The following is an 18,183-nucleotide window of genomic DNA, read 5'->3' as shown; positions in this document are numbered from 1 at the left end:
ACTGAGGACAGGACCTCAGGATTTAATAAGCTCACTCCCCAACGCCCCTTTGATTATATAGAGACTTCCTGTCTTGGCTTTATAATTTTTCCGTCCTAAAACTTTCAAAACCTTAAATTTCAACTCACTATTCATTAGACTTAAGGGCAGGGAAGCCAGTCGGGCAACTCTTCCTTCCCCCAGCGACACAGCAGTACTCCCCGAGTGCTGATGTGGACACACGAGCTCAGAGCACCAGGATCCCCAAGCCCCTACTTCAGAACCCAACCACACCTGAGTTCCTCAGCCCGCGCAGCAGAGGTCACGCGCAGCAGAGGTCACACGCACGTCCTGCGGCATCCATGCACCCGGTTGGCTCAAGCTACCGGGGAGCAGCTGAGGCTCCCCTGCGCCCTGAGGGCCCATCCAGAATGCAGACCAGGGAGGGTTTCTGGACGTGTGCAGTGACAGGCAAAGGCCTGCTGTAGCTCCCACACCCATGCTGGAGACCATTCCAGAGGACACAGGGGGTGAAGAAGGGGCCCTGTTCATTACGGCTGTACCATTTCAGTTCATTATGTGCAACAAAGCTCAAGGTGTTCTCTGCTCACTTGTCTGACCTTGTTAGTCAACTCAGGTGTTAGCTCAACTTCACAGGGGCTTCTCTATCCACTGCCCCTAGAAATTCTACTCCATTTTCAAGTTCCTTTTTGCTGAAAATCATGGCAGCTATTAGAATACTGTTAAGCTCATTTAATCCATTTCGAAATTCAAGATTGCTTTAAATGCACCTTATCTAAAATCTCAGGGTAATTTTGTCCCCTGAGCATATGTGTCTACACATCTATACAGAGATGTATATACATATACACGTGCTTTATTGAAACGAATATAAAAAAAAATCACTACGTAAAATAAGCCCCCGGCACATGTCTAGAATAATTTTAGTTGCCGTAATTAAGGTCCCAACAACAATTTAAAAGGAAATTTCTGGGAAAATGCTTTTGGTGACCATAGACCATGTGCCTTTGGCATACAACATTTAGGCAATACGTTCTCAATTCATCCTTTAAGAACACTATATCAAACTAGGGTAAGTTTGAGAAATTAAACTGAAAACTTATTCAAGAAGACACAATGCGGCTACCCACTCTGATGTAAATGTCACCAACCGAGTTTATGGAAGTGGCTAATTGTCCATGTACAAGCCTCATTTTCTGTGCTGTTGGCAAGCAGATAGTTTAAGTTAACAATAAGCTTATTGAAAAATTCACTGCTATTCAGATGTGTTCCCATTTAAACCCTTCAGCCAACAAGAGTTAAGAGTCGATCTGCATGCATCATTTTTATTGCCTTTGCCAAGAATTATGTGACCATGTGCCAAAACTAACACAAGCATTTGGAATGGGTGGAGATCGTGAACTCTTGTCCTTACAGCGTGGCCACATGCTGTCTCTGTTTAGATGATGTAAAAATACCAAGTCAGTATAGTCGATAAAATGAACTGTGATGTAAGTGATAGTTAATAAGTCAAGCTCCCTGAACGAAACCCTAGGAGGCGGCGGAGTTACTGACCTCGCTGGAAAACGGGATGGTGAATCGCAGGCAAGGGGAGGTCTTTGAGGGCCGCCGGCTCATGGAAATAGGCATCCAGCCAGGCCACGCACTGCTTCAGGGGCGCCGTCATTTCCCCTGGACAGCCGAGCAGCTCAGGAAGAGGGGGGGCCTCCACGGCTCTGCAAAAGCGGTAACAGGAGCTTAATAAGCCTCTAGGCCCTGCGTCCACACATGTGAAAAGCAAACAAACGTCTACTCTACCCACATGGGTAAAAGTCTACTGCTGCACAGCAATGGGAAAGGGCGCCGGAGGAGGGCGTGGGACGTCTGCCAGCCACGTTTCCCCCTTCAGCTTTAAGACACACAGTGCATCCTAGAAAACAAGAGGGGATTCTGGGAAGGAACAGCCTAGTATACGGGCTCTTCCGCCTGGGGCCCTGAGCGTCTGCAGCCATGGTGAAGCAGGACAAGACAGAGCACGGATGACCGGCACAGAAGCCGCTCTGGTGGGTGTGTGCACTGCCCCTTTGTGAGACTGACAGGTGCATGTACGCATCTCCCGGTAGCAGATCACCACGTGTTATCAACAAGATTTTCCACAAATACTGTTGAAGTAATTAAACTGCATTTTGATCACCCCGCCCCTCCCACTGAATTTCAACAGTAGCACGTTCATGATTTTCTATCACTTGGTGCTGCATTCCGGGGGATTTCCTCCAAGTCTGCTTTCAGTCTGCTGATGCTTATGCTTCAAAGCGTCTAATCTGTGTGGAGGTCGTTCTGTGAGGCTAACTCCCCTTACACTGCTCTTCTGGCTTTTTTTCCTCCAAATCCCCCTCTTCATTCATTATGGTCACTTCTTCCTTTTATCTCAAGCTTAAACCACCGTCGTTTAGGCTCTCTGCAGTTTGCTCCTTGCCCTCGGGGTCTGGTTCTTCTGTCTGCGGCACCTCCCGGAGCCGACTCCCCTTCAGCAGGTGCTGACTCTCTGGGATATGCTCTGTTGGAACGAGGAAACGTCCCCTCTGAGAGGCTTTACTTGGGTGCTTCTGAGCCCTAGAGTTTCACGATGGGTCCAATTTTAGTTTCCTAGGACCCCAAACCCACAAAAGCGCCAGCCCCAAGTCTGACTTCTTCTGATGACCTCCTTCCTCACCTTCGAAGGCTCAGCACAGGTGGCAGGCTTCCTAGCAGCTTGCTGGGCCTGGACGGCAGAGGGCATCGAGAATTCTCGGATACTAAAGCTCTGGGGGTGGCATACGTCCAAGCAGTACATTTCCTGACCCCTCGCGTCTCCCTCCCTGCGTGTTGGGGGGGGGGGTGCGTGTGTGTCAATCTCTGGGCTGCCTTTCTCACCTCGCACCCACCGCCCTTATGAGGGTCTGAACGGAGAGGCCGCCACCCACTCGGCCGCGTGGCCCAGCACAGGGACGACAGCGTGGCTGCGGCACCCGGGAGCGCGGGCCGGACCAGGCCTGTGTGAGGACAGCAGCACGCACAGGGCACCGCAGATCCAGAAGCCCGTGTAACCTCACCCTCCAAGCTGCAGGCAGCAGCCAAAGACCTTGAAGTGCGTCTTACAAACGCTCCTGCACTGCAGTCCGAGTCTCAGGCACGGGATTCTGCGGAAATGAGGGTCTCCACCGAGGTCCTGGGATCTTTCCAGAGATAAGCTTCCCTGGATGGGATGCGCAGAATGCCCTTTATACTGTTTTTCCACAAGAGAACAGACAGTGGATCAGGGAGGGCTTTCTAAGCACTCACATACGGGCAGTGTTGGGGAAGGAACCGGACAGCAAATAGAACTGAGCCTGCCCACACGGCCAGGCAGAGAGGGCTGGCCACGGCCCGGCCATCCTGCCGACTCCCGACTGGACGCAACAGGCCCAGGCCTCCTCGCTAGCTCGCTGTGGGCCGGAACTCATGTGGACGGACCTCTGGTCGGCCTGGACCCCAACTCCGCAGAGGGGCCCCATGGGACCTGCTCCCTCCACAGGCACGGTGAGGCCAGAGGAGCGGGGGCAGGGCCTCTCGAGACATCCCTGGGGGAGAAACCCATCTCCTCACTGCCCTGACTCCTTTCTCCGTTAGGACCTCCGGTCAGGGAAGGAGTGGACCTTCCTGCGCTTGTGCTTGGCTTAAACGTTATTCCAGTCCCTCTGTTCTCCCACTGTTCCTTCCTTGCTGATAAACTGATGATACTGGAAAGTAAAGATGGGCAAGAGTGTCTCGTGCTGTTCCATCCTGCTCCCGGGGTGGGGGGACAGGAGACAGGTCCACCGAGGATGAGCCAGGCCTCCCTCCCGACACAGCTGGCACCGTCCAGGGGGCAGCTTTGTGGCTAAGGCCGCGAGCAGGAGGCCATCTGCATGTGACACCTGGTCACACAGGGGGTGAGCAGGGCTGAGGTGCCCATGTCCCCACCCTCAGCCCGTGGGTGGCTTCAGTCCAGAGGAAGCAGGAGAGGGGCCGGGGCTGCATCAAGAGCCCACAGTGCCCCACATGCACCCAGCATCTCCATGGCCAGACTGGGGCCAGCTGAGGCCAGCCCCTCACGGGCCACAGATGCTCTCAGGGCTTGTGGGGTGTGCTCGGCCATCACACACGTGGCAAATGGGGTTCTCTGGGTCAGGGGGCCTGCATCACAAAAGACGGGGGTCCTCTGCACCCACTAGCGACCTGCTTTGCTCCAAGAGTTACAACTCCATCCTCGGAGGCCCTGGAGCGAAACGGGGGTGTCTGGCCATCAGGGGAAGGGGCCAGGCTGGTCGCCGCTCCCTCCACATTGCTGAGGGACTAGATTGGTAGCTGTGTTCCTGCTAGCATTTCCCACTCCTAAAAGGATATTTGAAGAATTTTTATAGTAGTAAAATTCATCTTAAATTGATTTTTTATGCTTGTGCTAAAGATCTCAACCTCTGATTTACTCTGTAGTTCTCCTTTTTAACTCTTTCTCTATTGGCATTAGGTAACTATTCATGGGTGAAATGTAATTAAACAGCTTTGATTCTGAAGCAAGGATTTATGATACTACATTTAAAATGAATGGCATTAAACACACACATAAAACCAGATTTTTAAAGCCATGACACAAATTTCCATTTCTACAATAAAACGAAATTTATTCTCTGCCCTGCCCTCCCCTCCAGCCTCGCTTCGCTTGCCCCTGCGCGAGCCGCGGTGTGACGGCAGCACTTATTAGGGAGGAGTCTCTCCAGGCTTCCCTATCGACCAGCCCTGAAGCCCCACTGATTACGGGCGAGCACCGGCGCATGGGAGCCCAGACCGAGGGCCGGGAAGCCAGCGCTGCAGCACAGACAGGGCCCTGTCCTGCTGTCGGCTGGGAGAGGGCAGAAAGGGGACACGTCACAGTCACTCTTTATTCACAGTCACGTATTATCAGTAAGAGTCACCCAGAGGCAAATGCAGGGACACTGGAGCCCTTCTCCTTCTCTCCTGTTTTTTTTTTTTTTGTTGTTGTTTGTTTGTTTGTTTTTTTTAAACCTGGCACGAGAGGGCTGGCTAGCGGTGACAAATGAATTTGGCTTTGTTGAGTCACACGCAGGACAGTGGACAGCACCGGGCACACCATGCCACAGGCAAACATAAAACCACGTGTCGTTTGGCTTAAGGGTCTCTTCCAGAAAGAGGCAACTGCTGGCGATCCCAGGACAACAGTGTGTGGCCTTCTGGGGAAGCTCCTGGAACCCCAGTGAGAGAGAAAGCCCCATGCGAAGTTCTCCCGGACTCCTGCCCCGTTTGAAGAGGCAGCCCCGACCCCTTCCCTTCTGGGGCTTGGAGGAAGGACGTTCTGGCGTTAAACTATTTCAGATCTCAGGTTTGTCCTTCAACCCGAATCAGGACGCGGAAAAAGTGTGAGGCGCTCCAGGATGAACTTCTGAAGTGTCTTTAACAGAGCAGGCAGTGATGCCTTTACCGCCACGTATTAAGGGAGGGCCCGTCGCTTCACAGCATTCCACACAGGAGCCTACGTGGTCTTCAAGGGAGGACTGCCCTTCCCACGCGCAACGAAGCTCGCGTTTCCAGACACGGATTTCAATTAGAAAGTGAGGGGATAGAGGCAGCATCCCACCAGAGGCAGGGGGGACACAAGGGGAGTGGACCAAGTTTACGTGAAATGGCCCCAGTGGACGGGGTTCCCAGCCGTCCATCTGCCACACAGGAAGCCCGAGTTGGCGCTTCCCATCCGCTGTGGCCCCCTCAGCCGGGTCACACACCCTGGGCTCGGTGGGGGGTGGGGGGGCAGCAGCCACGGAGCCCGCAACCCACCGCCTGCAGTGGGCGAAGCGCGCCAGGCCGGCCTGGGTGCTAGACAGCCGCGCTCAAGGTCTGAGGCTGCGTCAAGTACTGGCACGACACGAGGAAACCTGACAGAGCCGTCCTGACAGCTCGGCTCCCGCTGTCTTCCCTGTTACCAATTCGCTCAATACTTTAAAACTCAACCAGCCTGGCAGGAGATTTGGGTATTCAGGTCTGGGGGCGCCTCAAGACTGCCGGTAGTAAAGAATCACTAAATCTCCGTTTCTGAATGAATTCTACTTCCCGAAGACATTAAAATGTCATGTACTTGGCTTAAATCCCATTTGATGTAAGAAAACAGGCCAAAAGTTCTAAGCTACTCGCATCTGATTAGCGGCATTAGCTACACCCAGGGGGCGGACTGCTGGGCGTTCGGAAACCTCTCTTTTTGACCCCAGTACTTTTCCAACATCTCTGTCTTCACAGGATGAAACGGAGTCTTACAGTTTGGGAACATTAACTGGTGACGCTGGAGGCTCACCCAAGAAAAGAGCTCTGACCTTAGAGCCCTGAAGACACGTAGCCCTTGGAGTTCATGTGGAATTCGGCAGGAGTTGACCCAGGTTGTGTCCGTTGGCAAGGCTGAGAGATTAGTCTGTGTGGAGGCACACAGATGCCGGGTACAACTTGTTGTGGGAGGAGGAGTCCAGGGCCTTGGCCACGTATGGCATTTTAGACACCCTTACGATGAGAAACATTTTCCAAGCCGAGCCAGATAAGCATATCTCCCCTTGTCTGGCTTCCAGGACACAGTGCGGACTCCAGAGTAGAGCGCCAGACCCCATAGTCCCAGGAAGGCACGCGTTTTCAGCAAAACTTTAAATCTGCCATAGAGGGGACTTTAAACCACGCTGCTAAATATCACTGGAAAATGTACTATGAGGTCTAAATTAACAGATCTCTAGCAGACTCTCTTGTGCTTGTGTCTGATGCATTTGCCCCGCATCCAATCATACCTTCCTGTTAAAGCTCTGATGCTTTGCTTCTAGTGGTAGGACTGAAGACGGGACACAAATTGTGCCACCTACCATCGAAACAGATTTTTGCAAAACCGAGGCTGAATAAAGATTTTAAACTCTGTACTCCAAGTGAATTTCACGTCTTGATTCCGTTCAAGCAATTATCGAGGATCCATTAGGCACGATGGCTTATTGACAGGAATACGAACGCAGTGTCTGTAGCCCAAGCAGGCGGAGAAGGAAGAATGTGGAGGTAGAACACGGAGTTGGCGTCAGCAGCTTTCTTTCCACTCTGCCTTTTGGACAACCCCATGTTTCCCTGATGCCCCCAAGGAGCCCTTCCCTCCCCGATGCCCTCCAATGAATGGACAGTGCAAGCGATGGCCCCGTGACGTGGCCTGGTGGCCAGCAGCTGTTGGGAAACACCACCACGAGGGTGTGTATGGTGGGAGTCTGCGCGACTATTTCAACTTCTAAACTAGGAAGAAAAGAGGAAGGGGGGAATCAGAGTGCTGATGCTGGTACTCAGAAACACTGGTCTCAAACAGCAGGACGGAGTCAAAGACAAAGGACAGAGGCCCACCGACGGGCTCACCCAGCGGCGCGGCTCCTGGCGGGCACTGTGTGTGCCCGGCACCCGTCTGACGGTCCGGATGCCAGCTCCTGGATTTCTCCTGCTGCCCTAACAGCACTATGTAGTCAAGGGACAAAGAGAAGAGTGAATACAGACGTGCAGTATCAGCAACATACTGACGTTTACATAACAAACGGGAGACACGTTTACACATTTGTTCATTTTAACAGGGATAAGGGCTGCTACTGCTCATAACACATGGGCTTAAGGACTGACTCTCACGTACTAGGTTTTACTTTCTGTTTTCACAGATCATTCCCTATGAGACAAAGAGACGTGCTACCATACAACAGAGGGAAACCGGTGGCGAAGGGAGCCCGCTCCGAGTCCAGACGGAAGTGAAGAGGACGGCTTCGTGGGGAAGGCGGTATTTCCACCGTCTCTGTAGGAGGGGCTGGCTGGCGCACTGACAGGTGCTCTGCAAACCCTTGGTGAGCTTTTACTGTGTGGTTCGTAACAAAGACGGACATAAATCCTGCTCCTTGCCTTTATGCCTTCCACCCCACGATTGCACACCCCCCAAAATGAATTCTACATTTACGATCCTATCAGAGGCCACCAATGGTTCACGTCCCAAGGTCAACAATAGAAGGAGGAAGAGGCAGTAAAACTTAACGGGGCCCCAATTTACTCACTTTCTGGGTGGTCACAGGTATGTTGCTTAAACTGGATATCAGTTTTTAATGGGCATCCTACGCCCTCAAAATCTGGGGTTCGAATTCATGTCAGAACCTAAACACGACCACAGAGGAATTTACGGTGGTATCTGAAAACACTCTCCCCAACCAGAAAATTCTATGTAAATTTTCAACTCTCCTCGTACAGGGTACGTGTCATAAGAACTACATACTTTTTTTCCCCTTTTGTAAATGATTCTTAAATGCATAAGCAATAAAACATTTTTAAAACACAATTTAAAGAGTACACTTGGCAGACTAGAATGCCTTAAAAAAGCCTATTTACTTTCTCCCCTAAACGTTCAAATTGTTAAAAGGAAAACGGTATTTTATCAACACTTTAACATACCATTAAAATCTCTCCTATCTGACAGATGAAGATAAAAACACCCCAAAACTACGGATGAATTATCAGGTCCCTAATGATTCCAAAACAATTACAGGATGCAGAGCAATCTAGTTAAATTTTATTCAAAAGCTTACTACACTTGTGTTTTCTTTTATTTTTCTATCAAGAAACCCATGAGGCTTAAGCACAATTCATTATGTATGAGACCCCACTTGCGGTGCTTGACTGTTGATTAATAGCAAAGTTTGCTGTATGTACATTTGCAACATTAGATGCATACAATATGCTAACTTATTCTTTCACTGAAACTAATTATTTACAAAAATGACTACTTGAGACTACAATTTATTAAATGCATGCATCCAGTCTCAATTTGGCCCCAAAAGACAGCCTGGAATGAAGATCTTTTACTTGATGTGACAACTTCTGGAAACGCTGTTATTAATATTGTAAATGTGGCAAATAAAGAGTTCAAATAGCCTTATGTCTATGTTGCATTTGCTTTTTGCCACTGAAGCAGGGAACAAAGCGCTTTCCCACATTTCACACACCAGAGGTAGACTCCTCTTTCCCAGCTTAATTTAGCTGCCTATAAATAAAATGTTTATACAGTAGCAATGAAATAGTTTAAAAAAGGAACAGCTAACATGAAAGAGGAATAAAGAGTTCTCATCAAATTGTTAGGTAGGTAGATTACAATTGTCAAGAATAAATTTAGTACGTTTGTTGAAAAATACCCATAAAAATACACAATTTTTAAAGAGTCATTTCCACCGGTCTCATCAAATTATTGGTACTCCCTTATGGGCACTTCCCCCCCCCCCCCCCCCCACAGGATCTTTAGGGTTAGGTAACTTTGCATTATTCAGTAATTCTCTACACTCCCGGTGAAGAAGGGACAAATAATGAATTGGTCCACAGACGAAAATTATAGAAGCCTCACATTCACGTGGAGATTTCATAATGGGGCATCTGGTCAACCGCAAGCATCCGCCAGGCTGACTTTATAATGCACGTGGCCCAGGGCAGCAGCCACCTGTTCTGAGTGTCCTCCACAGTCTGGTCTCTCTCTGCTGAGCCAACCCGCACACTCTCTACAGGTGCCCCTTCCAGTGCCCTCAAAGACTCTGTGTGGCCTTGCTCCGCTCTGCCGAGGGTGTGTGCCACTGCAGGCTCAGGAGACACAGAGAGGAATCAGACTCCTTCCTTCACATGCCAAGATAAGGAAAATCGATGTCTGTGCCCAAACGACAGAATGATAGTGCAGAAGGTCATTACATGTACTCATTGCTCTGTGCCATTAAGGTTTTGCAAGGACACCTAAGGAAAAAGACATAGGTTTCAAACAAGGGCTTGCTCTGGGATATAAGATTTTAGGGACACAGAACTGAACCATCAGTGAGAGGGCCTTTGCTCCCTAAAACACACAACTGTGAAGAGAAAAAAGAAAGTAGCATGAGAACTGGAAACTCTCAGGGCCATAGTTAAGATGGGCAAAGATGACTGACTGTCAGGCTTGCTTGCTTTCAATGTTTATTTATTTTTTTGAGAGACAGAGACAGCACAAGTAGGGAAGGAGCAGAGAGAGAGGGAGACACAGAATCTGAAGCACGCTCCAGGCTCCGAGCTGTCAGCACAGAGCCTGACGTGGGGCTCGAACTCACAAATCATGAGATCATGACCTGAGCCGAAGTTGGTGCTTAACCGACTGAGCCACCCAGGTGCCCCAAGATGACTGGCTTTCTACCATGCAACCTAATACCCCACTCTCTCAGTAACACATTCAAGGTCAGCCAGAGTCAAGGCAACTGAATACAGAAGTCCCAGTTGAGAGAATATCTCACTGTCAGACCTCCATTACATGATATGACATTTTGGAAACGAGGGGTCCACTGAATAAAGGTGAGGACCAACTATAGGGAAACAAGTCAAGGAAAACACTTGCATAAAATTTCATAGCTGCTATTTACTGACTGCCTACCACGTGTGAGGTATTTAATTAAAAAAAAAAAACTATTCCATATTTATTCCTCCCAATAACCCCTGAGGGAGATATTAGCTCTATGTTCCAGAAGATGAAACTGAGTCCAGAAGTCTTGTGATAATAACTTAATCAATGCATGAGGGATGCAACCGGAACTTGAATTAAAGTCTGATTCCAAAGACCTTAACCTCTGGACCACCTCCTTGAAGTCACAGTATTCCAGATCATCTCTGAAATGGAAATGAGTAGTCACCCCTTTTAAGGAAAAGTCCTTATGTTCACATGCTCTATTCTTGAGAGTATATATCCTATATAGCATTTGGATTTATTCTTTTATGTTTAGGTAACTTATTATAGAGTTCTCCCTAATCCGTAAGATTACAACCTTGGCCCACTGCCCTATCAATTCGAGGACAATGGGAATCTAAGTGTTAAATCTAGTTCTGTTATATACTAGACACTTCCAGGAAGACGGACGGAGTGTCCACACTGTAGGGTCTTGGGTCTTTGGGAGCAGCCCGCTGGGCATCACTGGTCTACACCCTCAAAGGAAGTCCATGTTTACATTTAAATGCCTCGATGACCATTCCACACAACATTCCTTTATACAGGTAAGCAGCCTAGGCCTTAGAATGTCCCAGGCTCATCATCTTCCCTACACTCAACCCTCTGGAAGCAAGGACCAGGGTGATAAAAGCCACGTTATGGTTCTTATGTGGCTTGGCAAACCAGCAGGGCAGGCTGGTTTGCAATGGGCAGATGTCAGTCTAGGCTGCATGAAGAAGTCAGATGGGTGGGCTCCCCACAAAGGCTGCTCGAGGTCTTTGGCTGAAGAGCCACGAGTTGTCCTGGAGCTGATCCCAACTCTGCCTCCCAGCCCTGGGGTCCGATCTGGTACAGTGCTGGTGCTCAGGATCTCCCTGCTGAACGAGTGGGTGGACAAGACGCAACGGTGAGAACACGGCCACCACGGCACACACGCTGTGAAACACCTGCAGTTCGTGTTTCGTTTTTCCAATGAATAATTTGCCGAAAACATTCCCCGGGGGTGGGGGGGGGGAGGGAAGAAAAACCCACAAAGATTTTCTAAACAGCGAGAGCTACATTTCTCTGCCTTTTCAGATTTTGTAGCAGAATGCTGAGTAACAAAGTTTGTTAAAGCCCAGGGACTGGGCATCACTTCCAATTCTGCTTACTTTGATAGGACCCCACAGTCAAAACCTGGAAGTGTTTCAGATTTGAAGACACAAAACTAAGTGGGTTTTCTTCACGGCATTCCCCACTCCTGCTATAAGGCAATCAACTGTATAACGAGATGAAACACAAGAAAAATGAAATTCAACAGCAAATACTTCATTCCTTGACTACTGATAGGTGTTGAATTCCAGCAACTGCACACATGCGAGGAAGGCCACCTGTGCTGCCCCTCCTTTCTCTGTGAGGTTTTTCAGTCTCCCAAGAGCAGCTCATCAGGTCACCAGAGAAAGAGGGAAGAGGGTCCTCGTGGGGAGAACTCTGTGCACCCCCCCAACCCATGACATGCAGGGGACACCAGCAGACCCCCTGCAGTCACTGCCTTCTGATCAATTCTGGGGGAATACAGGCATAAGAAGGAAACCCACTTCCGGGAAGCAGAAACATGAGTGCCCCTGCCACGGTGACTGGGAATTCTGGAAGGTCTGGTGAGCAGTGGGGCGGAGCATCCCAGAGACAAAGCATGTGGCGGGGAAGGCGGCACGTGCCTGAGCCTGGGAAGCCACTGCCCCTTCTCCAGGTTCTCACGCCTTAGGTACTAACAGGACTAAAACATACCCACCCCTAATATGGTTGACAAAATTGATCTCCATACAGCATCTAGATGACTTTGTTGTGATGTAATTCAGAAAAAAAAAAATCGCATCTTAGCAAGGGAAGGTGTCTTAATTTAAATACTAAAATAATAACTCAATGTTCTGAAGACACCACCTCTTTTCTCTCCAAAAGGCATGTGTTATAGGAAGACTGACCTCCACAGGGTTTAGTCCCATTAACTTGTGTACTGGGCTCATTAATAAATAATCCTGCCACTAAATTACCTGTCTTGTAAATTGGTCTGTACAGTTCTAAATAATAGATAGTTCCCTATTTTCAAACACAATGGAGTTTTTAAAGAAAAGTGTCGCTTATGATGGAAGACAGCACTGCAGTTTCCTCTGGCAACAACTTTCCGTAGCTCACTTTCTCAGAAAGCCTTCGCTTCTCCTATTTATTGTTGCAGCTGGAACACGTTAGCTGGTGAGCAGAGCTGAAAACCCTGCGTTTAATATCAGACAAGTATATTGACTATACATTAGTGGCCAAAAAAATCTTAAGCAACTATTAAATGGACAGTTAATGTAATTGTATTTTAAAACACTGAGGTCATATTTAATTTTGAATCGAAACTCTTAAAATGCGCTTTCTGGCAAGGATATAGGGTAATAAAACAATGTTAACTACAGAAAAAAAAAACCTAAAACTCACATTATTAAAATAAATCTTTTTTCCAGAGTACTAATATTTGCAAGAAGTAGATGACAAGCAGCAGAAAACATTTGTACTTCTTCAACAAGTATTGTCACTGGCACCAGAAATCAAGATTTTCAATTTGAAGGATGATTCACTCTGAGCAGCAAAGAGCAGATGCCACTTCCCGCCCCCCTCGTTCTGCGAGCTGGCTGCTACCCCAGCATCTTCTGCCTTCCTTCCAGGGCGCTCCAACTTAGCAACACCCGAGGTCTCCCAATCAGAAGTCCGCCAATGAAGTACCCACTTATGTTCAAGAGCAGGAAGTAAAAGCAAACGGGCTTAGGGGGTGTCTAACAGGATGAACGGAGGCAGGGTGAGAGGAGAAAGAAAGGGGCAGAAAGCATTTTAGCTGCAAAGCCAGCCAATTAAAATTCCCTTTAGGAAGCACCACTTTCTACTCAAAGAAGGCTGGAAAGTCCAATTTTATATGCCTTTTTCCTCCTCTTAAAAAAATCAATACAGCCCTCTGGGAGGCTGTCACACTTGCAGGCAGGCGGGTCTGTGGACCGTAAGCTCCACGCCTGGACCCGGTTCACAGCCCTCCCAGGGGAAGAGAGAAGGGGGCGTCACAGGGTTTTCCAGCAAAAACAAAGCAGCATTTATTTACAGGTGTTCTGACTGCCAGGATGAGAGAAGGGGCCCTGCAAATAAAGCCTCTCGAGCCGGGGTGGCACTTCAGAGCCCTAAGCCTTGATGTGACCCCTGAACGCCTCCACCCTGAGCTTGAGAAGAGCAGAGGGGGACAAAGAGACAAGACCCTGCTGAGACCATTTCTGGTGGGAGCTTGAGGGGAGAGCCTGTTTCCTCTCTGCTGCCCCACGTAGTGTCACCCAATCCCCAAGGCTAGACAATGGGCCTCCGGGCTGCATCATTGTGCCAACCACAAATACAACAGAATTGTTAATGTTCTGGTCTCTCTCCTGTTCTCTGGTCGCAAATTGCTAGCTCCCTCCCAGAACTAAGCCTTGCTCAGTACAGGTGTCCTTCTCTGCATCCACAACAGCATGCCTGCGGAGGCTTGGAGGCCTCTCAAGTTGGCTCCATTCTGAATTTAAGTCCTCCGCTTTAGCTGGAGTCTCAGGCCTGAATAATTAGGGGATCCTTTTCTTTTCTAAGGATTCTCAAATACTCAAGAGTTTGAAACAAACAGTAACTTGAAAAAGTAAAGTCTTGTTTGTGGAAACATCTCCCCCTGGGGAATTAATTCTACAGAAGAGGCATTTAACCTTCATATATAGTGGAATGTTTATTCTTAAAGATTCTAATTGCAATGTAAACATAAATTCTGAAATCTCACAGAACTCATAGGTGCTTGGAAATTCAGACTCCTCTTGAGGAGCCCAGGTTAAGACTGTGTGTTCATTAAATGACCATCAACTTAACATAAATTGCTATATACTTAGGATGTTATATATGAACCTCATGCTAACAGCAAATCCCAAACCTATAACAGACGCACAAAAAATAGAAAGAAAGCCAAACATGACAGAGACTCATCAATCACAAAAAAAGAGATCAAGAGAAGAAAGCAAGAGGGAAGAACAACAAAATCAACCAGAAAACAATTAACAAAATGGCAATAAGTACATACCTATTGGTCATTACTTTAAATGTAAATGGCCTAAATGCTCTAATTAAAAGACACAGGGGTTGGGAGAGGTGGATTGAAAAATAAGACCCATGTATATGCTGTCTATGAGAGACTAAGCTTGGCCCTAAAGATACATACAGACTGAAAGTGAAGAGATGGAAAAACATTTATCATGCACATGGGAGTGAAAAAAAGCCAGGGTAGCAATACTTGTATCAGACAAAATAGACTTTAAAACAAAGATGGTAACAAGACACCAAGAAGGGTATTACATAATGATAAAGGGATCAAACAAGGAGATCTAACAATTTTAAATATCTATGCACCCAACATTGGAACACCTAAATACATAAAGCCAATAATAACTGACAGAGGAAGAAATGGATGGTAACACAATAATAGAAGGAAGGGGACTTTAACACTCCATTTACATCAATGGCTAGATCATCAAACAGGATCAATAAAGAAACAGTGTCTTTATTTTTTTTTTTTGATGTTTATTTATTCTTGACAGAGAGAGAGAGGAGTGCATGAGAGCGTGCAAGCAGGGGAGGGGCAGAGAGAGAGGGAGACAGAATCTGAAGCAGCTCTAGACTCTGAGTAGTCAGCACAGGGCCTGATGCGGGGCTCGAACTTGTGAACTGTGAGATCATGACCTGAGCCAAAGTCGGACACTTAACTGACTGAGCCATCCAGGTGCCCCAAGAAACAGTGTCTTTTTAAATGACACATTGGACCAGATGCTCAGAAATATACAGAATGTTCCAACTACATTCAAGTACACATGAAACATTCTCCTCATTTCAAGTACACACGAAAACATTCTCCAGAATAGAACGTATGCTAGGTCACAAAACAAGCCTCAATAAATTCAAGAAGATGGAAATCATACCATGCATGCATCTTTTCTAGCCACAATGACATACAACTAGAAATCAATCACATACAGACAAAAACAACAACTGGAAAAACACAAACATGTGGAGGCCAAACAACATGCTACCAAACAACCAATAGGTCAATAATGAAATCAGATAAAAAACACACGGAGACAAATGAAAATGAAAATACAACAGTACATAATCTTTGGGACACAGGAAAAGCAGGTCCAGGAGGGAGGTAGATAATGATACAAGTCTACCTCCAGAAACAAGAAAAAGCTCAAACAACTTAAACCTACAACTAAAGTAACTAAAAAAGAACAAAGCCCAAGGTGAGCAGAAGGAAGGAAACAATAAAGAGCAGAGCAGAAATAAATGACACAGAGACAAAAAACAATAGAAGAAAATCAAGAAATGGTTCTTTGAAAAGATAAACAAAATTGATAAACCCTTAGACTCATCAAAAAAAGAAAAGAGAAAGGACTCAAATTAATAAAATCAGAAATGAAAGAGAACAGACACTACAGAGATACAAAGAATTATAATAGAATGTTATGAAAAATTATATGCCAACACTGGACAGCCTATAATAAATGGATAAATTCTTAGAGACGTTATAATCTTCCAAAACTAAATCAATAAGGAATACAAATCTGAACTGACCAGTTACTACTTATGAAATTGAATTGTTAATTATAAAACTACCAAAAAATAAAAGTCCAGGACCAGACGGATTCACAGGTGAATTTTACCAAACACTTACAGAAGAGGTAATACCTACTCTCCTCAAACTATTCCAAAATGAAGGGGAGGAAGGAAAGCATCCAAATACATTCAGTGAGGCCAGTGTTATCCTGACACCCAAACCAGATAAAGATGCCACACACAAACACACAAACTACAAGCCAATATCTCTGATGAACACAAACAGAAAAATCCTCAACAAAATATTAGTAAGCTCCATTTAACAATACTTTAAACAGCTGACTCACCATGATCAAGTGGGATTTATTCCAGGGATACGAGGATGGTTCAATATTTGCAAATCAATTAATGTGATATATACCACATCAACAAACGAAGGATAAAAATCATATGATCATCTCAACAGATGCAGAAAAAAACTCTCAACAAAGTGGATTTAGAGGGAACATGCCTCAGTATAACCATCTTCTATCCATGATAAAAGTCCACAGCTAACATCATCCTCAATGGTGAAAGACTGAGAGCTTTTCCTCTAAGATTAGGAACAAGAGAAGGATGTCTCCTCTTGCCACTTTTATTCAGCACAGTACTAGAAGCCCCAGCACAGCAATCAGACAAGAGAAAAGAATGAAAGGCATCCACACTGGTAAGGAAGAAGTTAAACTTCCGCTATTTGCAGATGACATGATACTATACGTAGAAAACCATTAAGACTCCACCAAAAAACTATTACAATAAATGAATTCAGTAAAGCTGCAGGATACAAAATTAACATATGGAAATTGGCAGCGTTTCTTTACACTAATGACTAAGTAGCAGGAAGAGAAATTAAAAAAACAATTCCATTTACAACTGAACCAATAATAATAAAATACTTAGAAGTAAACTTAACCACGGAGGTGAAGGACCTGTACTCTAAAAACCATAACACACTGACGATGACACAAATGTAAATATATTCTATGCTCACAGAAGGGAAGAATCTTGTTAAAACATCCATACTAACCAAAGCAATCTACAGATTCAATGTAATCCCTATCAAAATATCAATGGCATTTTTCATAGAACTAGAATCCTAAAATTTATTTGGAACCACAAAATGTCCCAAATAGCTATAGCAATCTTGAGGAAAAAAAAAAAAAAAAAAACAAAGCTGGAGGTATCGTAACTCCAGACTGCAAGATATACTACAAAGCTGTAGTCATCAAAACAGTATGGTACTGGCACAAAAAGAGACACACAGATCAATGGAACAGAACAGAGAGCTCAGAAGTATGCCCATGCTTGTATGGTCAATCTTTGACAAAGAAGGCAAGAATACACAGGAAAAAGTAGGAAAAAATCTCTTCAACAAAATGGTGTTGGGAAAACTGGGCAGCTACATGCAAAAGAATGAAACTGGATCACTTTCTTACAACCACACACAAAAATAAATTAAAAATGAATTAAAGACCTACACGTGAGATGTGAGACCATTACAATCCTAGAAGAGAGCACAGGCAGTAATGTCTCTGACATCAGCCATAGCAACATTTTCCTAGCTATGTCTCCCAAGTCAAGGGAAACAAAAGCAAAAATAAACTAATGGGACTACATCAAAATAAAAAGCTTTCACACAGCGAAAGAAACCATCAACCAAACGAAAAGGTAAGCTATTGAGTGCGAGAAGACATTTGCAAATGGCATATCTGATAAGGGGTTAGTATCCAAAATGTATAAAGGACTAATACAACGCAACGCTAAAGCAATCTGATTAAAAAATGGGCAGAGACACGTGAGAAGAGGCCCATCAAGAACATGCAAATCAAAACCACAAAGAGATGCCACCTCACGCCTGTCAGAATAGCTCGAATCAAAAACACAGGAAACAACAAGTGTTAGTGAGGGTGTGGAGAAAGAGGAACCCTCCTGCACTGTTGGTGGGAATGCAAGCTGGTGCAGCCACTGTGAAAGACAGAATAGAGGTTCCTCAAAAGATTAAAAATAGAACTACCATATGA

At 46.2% G+C, this 18,183-nt stretch overlaps 1 protein-coding gene and 1 long non-coding RNA gene across 23 annotated transcripts in view; one reads left to right on the top strand and one right to left on the bottom strand.

Moving 5' to 3' along the window:
• Nucleotides 1-15,060, top strand: part of LOC111557132 — a 32,907-nt gene extending 17,847 nt beyond the window's left edge. For 4 of the 6 annotated variants that reach the window (XR_006587421.1, XR_006587419.1, XR_006587420.1 and 1 more), the window contains one exon: nucleotides 7,701-8,959. This is a non-coding gene — a long non-coding RNA (uncharacterized LOC111557132). Of the gene's footprint in view, nucleotides 1-4,685; nucleotides 4,974-7,700; nucleotides 8,960-12,987; nucleotides 13,270-13,615 lie in introns of those variants that run through there. The other 2 variants (XR_006587418.1, XR_006587417.1) reach the window with 2 other exon arrangements.
• Nucleotides 1-18,183, bottom strand: part of MGMT (O-6-methylguanine-DNA methyltransferase) — a 298,692-nt gene that overhangs the window by 44,269 nt on the left and 236,240 nt on the right. For all 17 annotated transcript variants that reach the window (XM_045040847.1, XM_045040853.1, XM_045040850.1 and 14 more), the window contains one exon: nucleotides 1,555-1,715. In XM_045040847.1, coding sequence (XP_044896782.1) covers nucleotides 1,555-1,715 — 161 coding nt within the window. The remainder of the gene's footprint in view (nucleotides 1-1,554; nucleotides 1,716-18,183) is intronic.

This window comes from Felis catus, chromosome D2 (assembly GCF_018350175.1).
Source record: "Felis catus isolate Fca126 chromosome D2, F.catus_Fca126_mat1.0, whole genome shotgun sequence".
Taxonomy (NCBI): Eukaryota; Metazoa; Chordata; class Mammalia; order Carnivora; family Felidae; genus Felis; species Felis catus.
Note: the sequence above shows the minus strand (reverse complement) of the source record. Positions and strands in the feature narration are given on the sequence as shown.